Source organism: Sylvia atricapilla, chromosome 2 (genome assembly GCF_009819655.1).
Source record: "Sylvia atricapilla isolate bSylAtr1 chromosome 2, bSylAtr1.pri, whole genome shotgun sequence".
Taxonomy (NCBI): Eukaryota; Metazoa; Chordata; class Aves; order Passeriformes; family Sylviidae; genus Sylvia; species Sylvia atricapilla.
In genome coordinates, this window is record NC_089141.1 from 110,898,660 (window position 1) to 110,913,355 (window position 14,696).

Below are 14,696 nucleotides of genomic sequence, written 5' to 3' on the forward strand. Positions count from 1 at the left end.
GTTTCATTTTATCATATGCCAACCTTATGCTTGTATTTCTCCATCAGGCTTTTAATTAAGTTGGAAGCATGCCTGAGAATGAAAAAAAAAATATTCTCAAAGCTGCCTTAAGGGACTTTTACATTTGAGGGCTGCAGATTTAAATGCTCCCAACTTTAATGAATAGATACATATTCATAGCTTTCCCAGCCTCCTCCCAGACTGATCACACTCATTACCAAAAGTCACATTTTAAAATGTTTATATTCAAGCTGTCTTTGCTTGAAAAAGAAAATCCGTGCCACAATATTTTCCTCTCTCTTTTCCTTCCTCTTGCAGTTTGTGTCTGCTTTAAATATTATTTACAGCCCCACAGTCCAGCAGTTGCAGCAGTGGCCCAAGGCACCAAGAACCCAGATCAAGTAATTTCTTGGCCTTACTTGGTGTGTGCAGGCAACACAAAATGAGCCTTTTTCCAAGGATTTAGAGGTGAATAACTTTTCTGTAGCCCTGTTCTGTTGGTACCTTGGGCACTGAGATTTTCAGCCTTTCTGTGCTGACAGGCACTGACCCCCCAGCAAACACTGCATTTGATATGAGGTCATGGAACAGGCTCCAAAATTGAGTGACAGCACTGGGATTGTGGGTGTGGAGTTTGAATAGAAGTGTGTGATATCACACTTTAAAAACTTAAGAGTTTTAGGGTTTAGGATATAATAATATATATATAAAGCAAGATGGAGGTTTTAGAGCAGAGGCTAAGTCCTTATTTTGCACCTTCTTCTTCATGGGTTTGGTGGTATTTTGTAATTGGATATTCTATCCAAGTGTATTGCAGGCCATGGGTGTTTGATTATTGGGTTAAAAGTAAAAATAATTCATGTGTCATCTCGCAACTGGGCAATTTGTGCTTAAAAGACCTTGGAAAGAGTTAAAAACACAGCCACTTTTCACTCTGTTAGCTAGAACTCACAATTTTGTGAGACTGTGCTCTTGATAAGAATTAATAAACATCTGAATCCGAACACAAAATCTGCAGCTCCCGACCATTAATCCCACCTCTAAGAGAAGAAAAGAAGATAAAAAACCCACACTGCTCTACTATGCAAAATCATAGTTGCCTGTCTTAAAATTTTTGGCCTAGAAGTACCTGGTTGGTTCATCGAAGAACATGACAGGAGGGTTGTTCACCAGCTCCAAAGCAATGGCAAGACGCTTCCTCTGGCCTCCAGAGAGGCTCCCAGTCCTGGTGTTGGCACACGTCAGCAAACCCAGGGCTGTCAGGATCTCCTTCACCTGGAGGGAACAGGACATTCCACATTGTTGGGATATGGAAAAAAAAAACCACTCTCCAGCCTCTTCACTGATTTTCAGGGAGGTTGTGAGCCAGCTCACGGCTTTGTTTCATCACACTTAAGATCTTTTTCCATCTAATGAGGCTAAATTTATTACACTCAGCATTAACAGGCTACCACTCACTGCTTTGACCCAAATTCTGCTTGTTTGTCCCACACGACCTCACTCAGTAAAGAGGTGAAAAAAGGAGTGGAAATCAGTTCTTCTGTAGCTGTGTATTTATGGATGTGGCACTGACATCAGAAGAGCTCTGCAGCGTGTGAGGGGCTCTTACACAGAGAAACCAAGAGGTTTCTTTCAATAGAACTCTGGGGTTGTCTCTGCAAGGGACTCTGTGAAAAAACCCCGTGGTTTCTGTGGAGCAGTGACCTGCTTTATCTCCTCTGTTCTCCACAGTCTCCTCTTTCAAGTGCAGCCATTGATTTCAAGTGTTTTCATCCCACTCAGAGTCAATTCAGCTGTCACAGGTACTCTCAGATGTTTGGGATTTCCTCAAGGCACGGCCTCAGGAAGGGCACAGCTCGTCCCAGGGGTTTTGAAGCCAAAGGAGAACAACCCCAGGCACTATGATTTTTTCTGGTTCAGTGACTGCAGACCTGGTCTGGTACCCCTTTGTAAAAGAAGTGGCTCTTTGGCCTCAGTAACAGCACAGGCACAAAAATGAGTGAAGCCATGAGCTACATTGCTTTATGCAATTAACAAACTCCACCATTCCAAAGGTAGAAAGCAGCCCAGACATTTAGTAGTTCACTGAAGTTCAGGAAACCGAGCCCACCATTGTCCCAAAGTATCAACGGCTTGGATGGAGAGAATTTCCTAGAAAGAGTGCCTGACCTGGTGAAAATTTGTGACACCAGCCAGGGCCTGACCTTTTGCTTGTCCTGATTTGGATTTCCAGGAGTTCCCTCTCCCAGGAAGAGGGAGTGAAAAAAAAAATAAGAAACCACCTAAGCCTTGTTCCTCAGAGAAAAAAGACCAACTGCCTCATTCCCTTTATCTCTGGGAAAGGTAAACAGGACTCAGAAGCACAAATAAGGACAACTAGGAACATAAACCATGGTTCACCGGAGGATCTTCACTTGTCCCTGCTTTTAACAGGAGTCTGCAATCCTGCTAGCACAAGTGTATAAATTTGTAACATTCATCTGTGATAAACATTTACACTCCAATTTACAACAATAAAATGAATTATCTTTTCCTGCACAGGCCAGTTAACAATAACCAGAAAATTCTTCTAATGTGTGTTGAATAATCACAGCACAATTTTTAACTCAAAGAGCTCCTTGTAATTACAGTGACAGTGTGAACAAGTGAATTAACTTGCTTGGCCTAACTTCACTAAAGTGTAAATGAACTAAGGTTTCCAAAGTACAGCTCAGTTAACAGCTGTTTCTATATACATTTATTTTCCAAATAAAAAAAAAACAACCTGTGTTTACCAAACATAAGCTGATTACTGTGAGTTTCCCCTTCTGATTTTCAAAGATTCTTTTGAGTCTGAAGAAACTCCAATTGCTCCAATTTGGAAAGAAACACAGGCAAAGGACAGTCACAAAACCAGCTGCTCTACCTAGGCAGCTGCCACAGTTTTCCCATTTCATGAAAAGTTGTGCTTTTCCCCAAGGATGGGTTAGAGGAGCACAGCTCCTGGTGCAGGTCCAGCTGGGTGATTTATCTCACCCCACACGAGATGCCTGAGCCCTCAGACATGCACACAGGAGAATCCAAGGTGCATTAACAGGAATCCTGCAAAACCTGTGAATTTGTTTAGGTAAATCTTTTACAATTTTCCAGTCTCCTACTGAAAGTAGCTTTCGTGGAGGCTGCAGTGAACACTTCCTCCTAATGACACATGTCAACCCAGAGATAATGATTTATTCTGTCATTACAAGTCCAGTGCAGTTCAGTATTAGATAAAAACGTCTGCCTTACAGAGCTCACTGCTTGGCACCCTCCAAACTCTGCTTTGATGGGCAGTGTACATACCATTTCTCTCCTCCCTTCATCTTTCTCTTGAAGTTTCAGATGAGCAGACACCTGGAATGCAAAATAAAGGAACTGGATTTCGAGCTGCTCTGAAGCACAACCACCACTTAGAGCAGGCACAACACTCCCAGGTACCACTTAAACAACTCCTTTCAACCCAGTCAGAAAATCTGAACTTGAACTGAAATGTTCCAGTCACGAGCATCACATTTTTCTGTGCAGTAAATAACAGAGCCTAATCTGACCTTTGCAAAGCGCCTGACAAGAAGAGTATTAGAAATAAAAGGGCCACTCTGCAAGTCAAAGAGCTTTACAGGAAGATGAGGGAGTGACATATTTTGCACATCCAAAAACTTCCCAGGAAATGCTAGAGACACAGTTTATTTGTGCTTCATTCACACTGCAAGGATAACTGAGCTCTGCCATTCTCCAGGATGCAAACAAGTGAGCACAGAAATAAACAACCTTCTGAAAGATGTCATCTGCTGTCCTGAGAGGCAGCTCCACAAAACATCATGATTAACCTTTATTAAAAGCAATTAAACTGTTAAGTAATTATTTTTTGTCAGAGCCTTGATTGATTAATTTTAGACAGCAACTATAATCTGGGCCTAATTCTGCAAAAGTGATCCCGTGGGATTCTGATGAAAACACTCAAGTAAACAAAAGAGAAGAAAAACTTCTCCGCAGAAAAGAGCCTTTGCAGAAAATTAGCCACATAAAAACAGGAGAGATTTCCTCTGGCCTTAAAATTTGTGAATTGAGTTGGCACAGTGTGAGCAACCTAAGCATTATTTTGATAATAATTTCTGAGAAAAACAGGTTCATTTCTCAAGCTGAGCTACAGACATTTCCAGACTACACTGGTCAAGTTGGCAATTCATAAACTTCCTGATGCAATGCAGAACAATGAGAAGAATTTACATTGCCTGTGCATCTTGGACTTATTCTGTGCCTGGTTTTTTCTCCCCATGAAGAAATGAAAGCGATTTCATGAAATGCCTTTATTTTTAAAAAGGCACAAAAGAGTAGAAGAGGCAGATCACACTGAAGTGTAAATAACAATTTTCAGTCAGAACATGAAAGATGGGGAGACAGAGAGAGAGAGATGAGGTTACTCATCCACCACCCAAGCAAACAGATGGTCCCTACAAAGCCTCATTTGTGAAGAATTTCAGGTTCTATTCTCTAGGAGCAGACACTCAGCTCTCCTTCCAAATCATAATTCTGAGCACAAACTGGAAATTATAAAGCCAAAGAACCCCTAGAAGGATGAGCCTGAGTTGGAATTCAAGGCACCATCAAATTCCAGGAACTTTTACCAAGCGGGAACAGACAGGGACAAAACCTTGTGCCACTGCCAGGAGTAAAACCAAGAGCACAACAAGAACCACTTTCCATCTTCTCCTACTCAGATAAATTAGAGCAAGAAACAGCTCTCACCATCATAGCTTCCTGGACGGTGAGGTGAGGAAGGAGCATGTCATCCTGCATGATGTAGCAGGAGACTTTGCGGAAGGAGCGCAGGTCGCGGGGCTGCCCGTTGATGAGGATTTCTCCTTTCATTCCCGTCTCTCTGAAACCAAACAACAAAACAACCAGAGGTCAGCCTTGCCTTCACTTGTGCTGCCTCGTGGCTGAGCACGTGGCAAGTCTCAGGCAGTTATTGCCACGGTGAAAGAAATTTGATAGGCTGGATAGAAATTAAATTATTTCCTGATTGCGCTTTCTTTTGTATAAAGCTTCGTGCCATGATGACAAAAATTTTACTCAAAATGTGTGCTGATGTATATAAATATCTGAAAAAATACCAAGGAGTTAAAGTTGGGGTTTTTTTAGGTTTCTGTATCCTGTTCTTTATGCCCCAAACGACAACAAGACAGAGACACTCTGTATACATAAGAAAAGATGAAGCACTGTCACTGCATTTTGGTGAAGAAGACATCAACATTATGAAGCAGTGACTAAAAAGAGTAGATTTTCAAAGTGTTTATGTGATTTCAAAAGCATCACAAACATAAGACACTGAGTCAGATTTGTTACACAGCCAAAAAAGGAGTTTTTCTTCATATGTGTGGTTTTTTTGGATTTTAAATTGCTTCTTATTTTTGGATCAGACCTGTTAAGACATAAATCCCAAGTGACCAAAACAGGACATAGAGAAAAAAAAAAAGAAAAGCAACAATAATCTAATTCAAAAATCTTTGAAGTGCCTGTTTTTTGACAAACTCTAGGCTAAAATTTCTTCTGCTGTTGTCTCCAAGGTGCCCTCAGGCTCAGTGATCTTATCTTAACTTGGGATTTTCATTGGTACTGACCTGTATCCTGCCAGAATATTCATAAGCGTTGACTTCCCAGCTCCTGAAGGTCCCATAATTGCAACGAGCTCTCCACTGCTGAACTTCCCTGAAATTCCTTTCAAAAGGGTCTTATAACCTGGAAGAAGAAAGGAAAGTTCACTGAACCCTCAATCACATCTGGGGAGCAAAAAAAATTCATTTCTCCTGAATATTGATGACAAACAGGGGTTGTTAACCACCACCTCCTGAGAGGTTGATGCCACCACCAGGATGCTGCAATAAGTATCAAAAATAACCATCAAAAAGCCAAATTGTGAGTGGGAGCAGCAGCTTCCTGCCACGACAGGAATGGGATTACAGAGTCTCACACTCTCGGCTCACTGCAGGATGATTTTTGAACAGAAGCCTTGCTGCCATTCTCTAAGTGTCCTCTCAGGGTATTTTATCAGGATGCTGTTAGAACATCCAATACTCCACAGCTAACAGTCTAGGAGCAGGCTGCTCTCCAACCACTTCAGTTTCAGTGCCAAAATTCTGCCCTCTCATTAAAACAACAACTTCTTAGAGAGAGCAATAGCCGAGATCTCAAAGACCTTTGCCTTTTTTCCATAAAAGAAGTGGAAAAAATGCTTTGTATGACAAGAGACTCAGCAAAAGGAGATACACAAACTTCTTCATTCTCTTGCCACAAGAACTCTCTTACCAGAGGAAGTCTAAAGGCTTTTCTAGACAGGGAGATTGACCACAACAACTGTAAAAACAACTTCCAGGGGAACATTTATTCTGGATTAAGAACATGCAGAGTTTTTTTTTCTCATTTAGATTAATCCATTTCAAAACTTCATGCCACTATAATTGCATCCTCAGGCAAGGATGTTCTAGAGTGACAACACCACCTCCTTCAAGCATTTCAACTTATTTCTGGGTTAATAATTTTCCCAGTAAAAATTTATTAAAAGCCTTAACTCCATGTTACTCTAAGTGTAAGCAAACTGTGCTCCAGTGAGAATTCCAGATTTGGACCAGTTGCATCCACCTTGCCCCGCAGGATTTCCATGTAAAGGCATAAAAACTGTGTAAGGAAGGTGGAGAGAGCCCTGACCAGCATTTAAATTTAAGTTTTTCAGGATCTCTTTCCTTCTTTTTTTCTTTTATTTTTTTGCTTGTTTACTTTATTTTAATTACCAGTGCTTCTAGCTAAAGCTTTTAATAATAAAAAAATGCTAAGTAAGGTGTCAAAACCCAATTTCATATGTTGATAATGTTTATGTGGTTCAATTAAAACCAAAATAGAAGGGTGGAAAATCCATTTATATGCAAAGTCAGGATTTGGCAATCCATTTTGCCACACTGGTGGATAGGCAGGCAGAATGTACATTCCACATGTAAACTATCCTAGACCTCTGATCATCAGCACAGGCTGTAGCTGGAACATGGGAATGGTGTAAAATAAAATTCACATGTTATTGGGATTTTTTTGGGTTTTTTTTGAGCATTGGCAAGCTCCTTGAAAAAAGAATTGTGGGTTACATTTTGATTTCTCTTTCTTCCTAACTTCATTATTTGCTTTCATCTCCACTTAATCTCTTTAAATTTTCTTCTTGTCACCAATCTTCTTGATTCACACTCCTCCTATGCCACAGGAGAGCAAACTTTGCAACAAAAACTTTGTCCTGCTGCTGTGGGGTCTCCCAAATCCACAGCAAATCTTCTTCCCTGAGCACAGCCCAGGGGGAATGGAGTAGTCACAAAACCTCTCTAGAAATACCTGACCCCACTGTTTTTACGGCAGATGTCCTAGAAAATATAACTGACTAAATGGATCAAAATAACCATTTTCTTGAGTGTCTTCTTTTTTAAACAGGCCAGTTATTTTTCACTATAAATCCTGCCCTGGACATAAAGCAAACAACTTGTTTGGAAGCCACGAGGTAGCAAGGGAATGAAAACAGCAGAGTATCCAGGTTGGCTGCTCATGGCACAAGCCCTGAAAAGGAAAGCAATGACAATCTATCAAAAGGAACGGTGATTTTGGAGAGAGAAATCCATGGCACCCCCACAAGGTCAACCAGCTTGTCCTTCACTCCAATGCCACCACCCACAGCAGCATCTGAAGGGAAAGTGCAAGGAACAATCAGGCCTTTCAGACATGGCAATATTTAATAAACAGGGACAAAGTCCTTCAATCTGCCTCTTCAGTGGAATGAGAACCAGCTCCCTCCCAGACCTGTTAAACCTGCAAGGACTCCAATGTTAGAGTGTAGCTCCAATTGTCTGCATCATGCACCAGGCAGAAAATATTGCACAAACTCACAAGGGAGCATAAAAAATGTATACTGCCATCAACGAGGGACATGCAGCCTAAAATGCAGACTCAGCAGCTGCAAATGTGGTAACAGAGATATCATTACCTAAAACTGAAACGTTTCCTCTCCCTACCTACAAATGTGATTTAACATTACACGCATTAAAGTAACTTTTCCAGAGTTTCACAAATGATGATTGGTTCACCTTTAACTGCAGTATCTTCCCCATCATGACCTGCAGATATTTCTGTCCCTCTGATGGAGTTTTCCAATTTAAGAATCCTGCACACGAGGTTAAATCAGAGCAGGACTCATCACAGAGACACAGAACCAGCTTGAAAAAGACCTCCAAGACTATCAAGTCCAAGCTTTGACTGATCACCACCCTGTCAAGCAGCACAGAGCACTGAGTGCCACATCCAGTCATTCCTTCTACACCTCCAGGGATGGGGGGCTCCACCACCTTCCTGGGCAGCCCTTTCCAATGCTTGACCACTCCTTCCATGAAGAAATTCTTCCTGAAATTCTCAGCAAGTCATTTGCAATACAGTAGAGAAATACGCTTTAAGAAGAAATAAAAGAAAAGCCCCAAAACTATGAATATTAGATTAGGATCCTAATCACTGGCATTTTAATTTGCTACAAACTCAAACCCTGTCTCTTCCTTTGACTGGAAGAGCATAATAAGCTTTTCCATCACAAAGGTTAATTTAGCAAACCCACAAAAAGATTTGACACTGTGGCAGTAGTGTGGTGCCCCAGAATAATCCTTTATGAGGAATTAAAAATCCCCTAAGTAACCACAGCCTTTCCTTTCAGAATATCGAGGCTAATCTTCAACTGAATCAGTTGACCTAAAACTTCTATACCAGGCCACACGTCTTTCACAAGAAACAGATTATGCATTTGTTGGGGATTGTGTTCTCACAGTGCAGGGCCTGTTTTACATCCATCTGCCATATATCAGCAATTCCTCACTGCTGGAATTCTGGAAACCTGGATTTTGGGATTTTAGTATACAGAAATGTGTGTGAGTCAAGATGGAGTATTTTGGGTGCTGTCTAAGTCCTTCTCCTTCACCTTTTTCTTCCTTTTTCATGGGTTTGGGTGGTTTTCTGTAACTGGGTGAAAAACCAGAACTGTAACACCTCACTACCTTCAGCCCCAGCCCAGCTGGTTCTCCTCCATCCCTGCAGCAAGGAGTTGGGATATGGCCAAAAAGAGTTTAATGGAAGGCTGAGCCTCAAAGCCAACTCACCCCGGGGTGGATGCACATCATGGGCCACCCATTTCCAGCACCACAGCACCTCTTCTCTTGGTTTTCTTATCTTCTTTTCTTTTTTGTTTTAGAGGCAGGATTAATACACAGGAGTCATGGTTTCCTCTGTTCAGACTCAGTGTTTATTATTTCTTATCTGTATTACAGCCTCACAGGTCGTGAGCTCTGACTAGCAAGTTAGAAAATGGAGGTAAAATGGAGTACCTCTCTATCTTTTCTTTAAAGGTCTTTTCAAGGACAATCTGTCCAGTTGTGAAATACTACTTAGATTATTTTTACTTTAAATGCAATAACTAACTACTTGAAGTCTGCAATGTGGACTTTACCAACCAATTACAGAAAACCACCCAAACCCATGAAGAAGAAGGAAGAAGAAGGTGAAGAGGAAAGACTTAGACAGTCTTTCTTAGACACCCCGAATCCTCCATCTTGCCCTATGTGGTGGTTTAGCACGAATGTGAAAAGTTTTTTTCTTAAGGAAATTCTAGCATGGATTGTGACTGACAGCTTGGCTGATGAATGGGAGAGTTTATGTTTCTGGAAACACAGTCTGTGTGTATTAATATACATGGGTTTTAATTGAGAATTTTAAATAGAATATGTCCCCGGCTCCTGGAAAAGAACAAGGAGGTCTCTATTTCTTTTGAGATAGAGGCGATTTTAGAGATAGAAGACAATCCCTGTTTTGTGCTAAAAAAGCATTCTTAAAATGATACCCCAAACATGTGGAAGCCCATAAACAGCGTGGAAAACTGTTATACGGGTGAGACTGCACAGAATCTGCAAAAATTCCGGGTGGTTGCAGATCTGTGAAAGCCACCAGACCTTTTCTTGTGGTGTGTTCTCCATAACCCTAGAGAGGCTCCTCTCCCAAGGTGATGTAGGATCATGTTTAAATTGTGGTGACTGACTGAAAATCATTGTTTTATCTCTGTGGTTCAGTGGAAAAGTGAACAGTTTGGGGGGGGGCGGGGGGAGCAAGGTGTTTGAATGTCTCTCTTTTTTTTTTTTTTTTTTTTTTTTTTTTTTTTCTTTTTTCTTTTTTCTTTTTCTCTTTTTCTTCAGTGTATATTAATAAAATCTATCTGTTTTTAAGTTGTGCCTGTTTTGCCTTTTTCTCCCAAATTCCTATCTCCCAGTTGATAAATAAAATTTAACAAATGTAAAACCACGACACCCTATTTATCACTATATACTAAAATCCCAAATCTAAGTTTTTCACCCTGTGAAATCACACAATACTATTCAAACTCCACACCCACAGCCTCAGTGCCATCACTCAGCTTTGGATGTTTGTTCCATGGCCTCAGATCAAATGCAGTGCTTGCTTGAGGGTCAGTGTCTTTTAGAACAGAAAGCCTGAAATTTTCAGCCTCCAGAGTTCCAACACTCCTCCTTTGGATTCGACTTACATCAAGAACAAGTTTAGCATTGAGACTTTCTCATTCTTCACTCCTCCTAAAACTGTTTCAATTTCCAATGGAAATCAGCGTGGATCTTTCAGTTTTCCTATGTCCCCTCCCAAAGTTACTGTGACCCAACCTTTAAAAATATATATTTAGGGGCTGATGCCCATGGGAATTTTAATACCAGTTTTCAAGAACTACTTAAAATATGGATTTGACATTAACACGCCATCACGAACCAGAACAACCCCTCAGCAAACTTCTCAGCCCAAGCCCCTACAAATAGAACACAGCAGAAACAAACCAAAACTGAAACAGAAAATTCTAGTGATACCAAACTTTTTGGTCCTAATCTCACCCCGCATTACATTCTGGAGTCCAAATGCTTCTCCTGAGAAGCAGAATGTGTTTTGCTTTCCCATGTTAGGATTTCCCATGAAATCAGACATGAGGCACAGTTTGACCAGATTTTGATAGTATTTGTCCAGATTCACAGCTGAACCACCTGCCTGGCCTGACCAGAGCCCCATTCCAGAGGTGGGATTCCCTCCCTGCCTGGCAGCAGCACAGAGCCCACAAAAGCCCCTTTTTCAATGAAAGGACAGAGGTGACCTCGTGTCTCTGATGAAGATACTAAGGGAGATCTCCTTGTTCAAGTCAACAAAATTTTTACTGCCGAAATCAGCAAGGGAGAAACATTATTTGATGGTTGTATCTGTTTCCTCATGGATTTTACAGAGATTTATGGGGAGATCTAGTTAGACCATTCCCACAGAAATTATTATTAACCTGGAAAGAAGCAAACCATCCCCCTCCTCATCCTCAGGGTAGGGGAAATGTGTCTGAATCAGCACCAATTAAAACATAACCAAAACCCACTCCTGCTCCACAGTGAATTTCCTCAGGTAAACACCACCTCTAGGTTTTTGACTGGAATGCTTCTTTCATTTGCATTCCATCATCAGTAACCCTCATTTGTTACTCAGAGGAATGTCTCACAGACTCGTGGAAGGTTCCAGGTGTTGTAACCTATTTCTGCCTCCACCTGTAGGCACCCAGACCCTGTCTCAGGTGATCCCAGCAGGCTTTCCCTGCTCGCTGCAATTAGAGCAGGGTTTGCTCTTCCCAATGTATTTGAGCTCCTCTGGAGGCAGGAAATCACTGCTGCTGCCCTGCAAGTGCCACTGGCCTGAAACTGCTCAAAGGTTTCTCAGAGCATTTACTGAACTAAAAGGTAACACAGGAAATTTCAACTCCAGCGGCGCGAGTTTGGCAAAGCTACAAACAACTGGAAACTGAGCCACAAAGAAATCAGAGTTTGGCACTTAAAAATCAAAACCAGAGGCATCATAACCTGCTCTTTCCACACTGCCTGCCAGGCAGAAAGAAAGCATTCCTTTATTAAAAATTAAATAATTGCACAAGGACTGTATTTTCACATCTTTTTGTGGTGCTTTTTTTTAGATAGGATGTATTCCTGCTGAGAAATATCCAGCTGGAAATATAGAAGGCATCTCTGTATTTCCTATGCCTTTATTCCTGTATTCACCTCCTGTACTCCTTACCTGCCTTACTTTAATGCTTTTAACAAGAAACATACTTTTTAAACAGGAGTTTAAATTTCATTCCACAAATTTTTTCTCTTACTATACTAGCAGCCAAACTGTTTCTTAAATCATGACAAGAAACCACAGCAGTTTCTCAGCACTGTATACTGACCCATTAAAGAATCCATAAATAAGGAAAATTGTATTTTCCTATTCTAAAGTTTATAGGGTCAGCCCTCACCTCACCTCCTTTTACATCAATTTAAAAATCCCCAAACTTATGTAGGGAATTCTCCAGGACAAAACTGAAATCAGGGGACTGAGCTGTGACATGTTTCCCCTTGAGGCAAGAGTAAGGAATCCTCCTTCAAAGGAAAAACGCTCCTAGAAAATTCATTACTTTGCTGCTGCCCCTGAGATCCACCAGAGTCACACCTCAATAGCCAAAGGCCATTCCCTGGATTATGAACTGGACAACAACTGCACAAGTAAGGGAAAACCAGGACAACTTGGTCCTGTGTCACACTGATAGGAGAGTTAGTGACTTATGGCTCGGAGAAGGACCTTGCAGAGCCCACCCAGATGTCAGAAACATCCTCAGGTGACCTGTCAGGCATTTCATTTGTACACTCTTTAGATTTCCATCAGAAGACTGAACAGCTGGGAAATACTGGCAGAAACTCGACAGAGAAGCCCAAGATGAGGAACTCATTTACAGGTAACAGCTCAAGGCCAGATTTACATTTGCAGATGTAATAAAACATTAGCTAGGATTTTTCCTTATCATTTTTATCATCCTTTTCCACACACGCAGGTGTGAATGTGCCAGAATGAAACTCTCTTGCCTGCTCCTTCTCAGTCTATTACTCACCTTCTGCATCTCAGCCCTTTTCTCACTCCTGAGAAGCCACTCTCACAGAAAAACATCTTGGTGTTTACTAGAAGGGACTACACCAATCTGCTTCATCCAGTGATAAGATGAAGTTAACTTGGGGCTTTCTAACTAAACCAATATCAGATCAAAGGCAGGGTGTTTCCCTAAGCTGGAATATAGTCAGGGAGGGGTTTGCCATATATTTCTAATTCTGCTTTAACCAGCCAGGGCACTGTGTTCCCCACCCACTACTTGAGTACAGAACATGCTCCTCTCCCTGCTATCAACAGGGTTTGTAGATGTTTCAGTTTGTAAATTCTCAGTTGAAAGAGATTATCTGTATCAGCTGATGATTATTTAAATAATTTGGATTTTAAAAGCCCTCTTGATGGGGATTATTTAAATGAAGGTTTCTTTCCCAAGCTCCACACTGAGTTCAAGCAAGCTTAAGTTAAAGTGAATTATAGGTACAGATACTTGGGAAGAAAAAAAGGCATCTTTTAATTCCCAGAAAATCTGGGAGGCAGAAACAGCTTTCCTGACAAACAGAGTGAAAAAAAAATATATTGCTTTAATAACAGGCACCTTCCTAATTTTATACTGGTTTGAACTGTACCTCTACAGAGCCTGGAGGGGCAAAGTGACACTAGAAATAATGAACATGTTTAAGCCTACCATATAAAACTCTCGTGAACTCATGCCACTGGTTCATAATTTCTGCCATCCATTGTGCATCAAAAGTGAATAAACCTTTTTCACCGATCATTTTCTCCCTCTAGTCTCAGGATCAACACATCCACATATTTCTGTTGTGTTCACACAGTCTCTCAGGGACACTGGGAACAATAGGATTTTCCATTGTCTAAGCTCTGAGCCCTGCTTTAGGACAATTAAGGGAATTTGCAATTGTAATGTATCCTTGTACCTTGCCTCAGAGAAACGACCTTCGTTATGTAAATGTCTATAAAACAGCATGCCAGCCACCAAAACATCCGCACAGAAAGGGCAGAAGAGCCAAGTGAGTGCTTGAAGCAACCAAATCAAGTTCCTCTGCCTCACAGCTCGTTCCAACTCAGAAATGAGGAATTTGTTCCTCGCAACCTAAAATAATAAGTCTTTCAAGCTTTAAAAAAAGAAAAGAAATCCCCCTGTGGGCAGCAAAGCTCTTTCTTTGTAGTCCACTAAACTGCATTTCTTAATATAGCCCAGAGCCAGGCCTTCTCAAACATATTGCTCTTGATCCACAGCCGATTTCCCACTTAGTGGTCATGAGGTGGATTAGTCGTAACTCAGATGCAGGGCTTAGCCCGAGCTCACAGAGAGGCTTGCAGTGCTCAATCTACCTAATTTGACACATCAAAATGTTTGATGCTTAACCTAAATTCATTTCCAGGGCCCATAAATTATCGGTGGATAGGAGCTGGCACGCCGAACTGGTGATTAATTCTACTTATTTTGCATTCCTGCTCTGGGGAGGGATAAATAACTCTGTGGAAGTGCCTCTCACCCCACTACAGTGGGAGTTTAGGACTATTAGCTTAGGTGAGACACCAAACCTCTTGATGCTGTGAGAAATCCCATCCACTGCCAAGAAAATTATGGCTGACTTTAGTACTTTTTTTGTGGGTTTAAATGTCATTTTGATCGTGGTCCCTCATTTGCT

The 14,696-nt window shown here is 41.2% G+C and overlaps 1 protein-coding gene across 1 annotated transcript in view; it reads right to left on the reverse strand.

Annotated features, from left to right (window-relative positions):
* The window catches only part of ABCG1 (ATP binding cassette subfamily G member 1), a 53,058-nt gene that overhangs the window by 12,455 nt on the left and 25,907 nt on the right, over positions 1–14,696 (reverse strand). Inside the window, exons 3-6 of the mRNA XM_066314120.1 lie at positions 5,640–5,757; positions 4,765–4,897; positions 3,322–3,372; positions 1,130–1,275 (exon numbers count right to left, since the gene is read on the reverse strand). Of these exons, the coding sequence (XP_066170217.1) occupies positions 1,130–1,275; positions 3,322–3,372; positions 4,765–4,897; positions 5,640–5,757 (448 nt within the window). The remainder of the gene's footprint in view (positions 1–1,129; positions 1,276–3,321; positions 3,373–4,764; positions 4,898–5,639; positions 5,758–14,696) is intronic.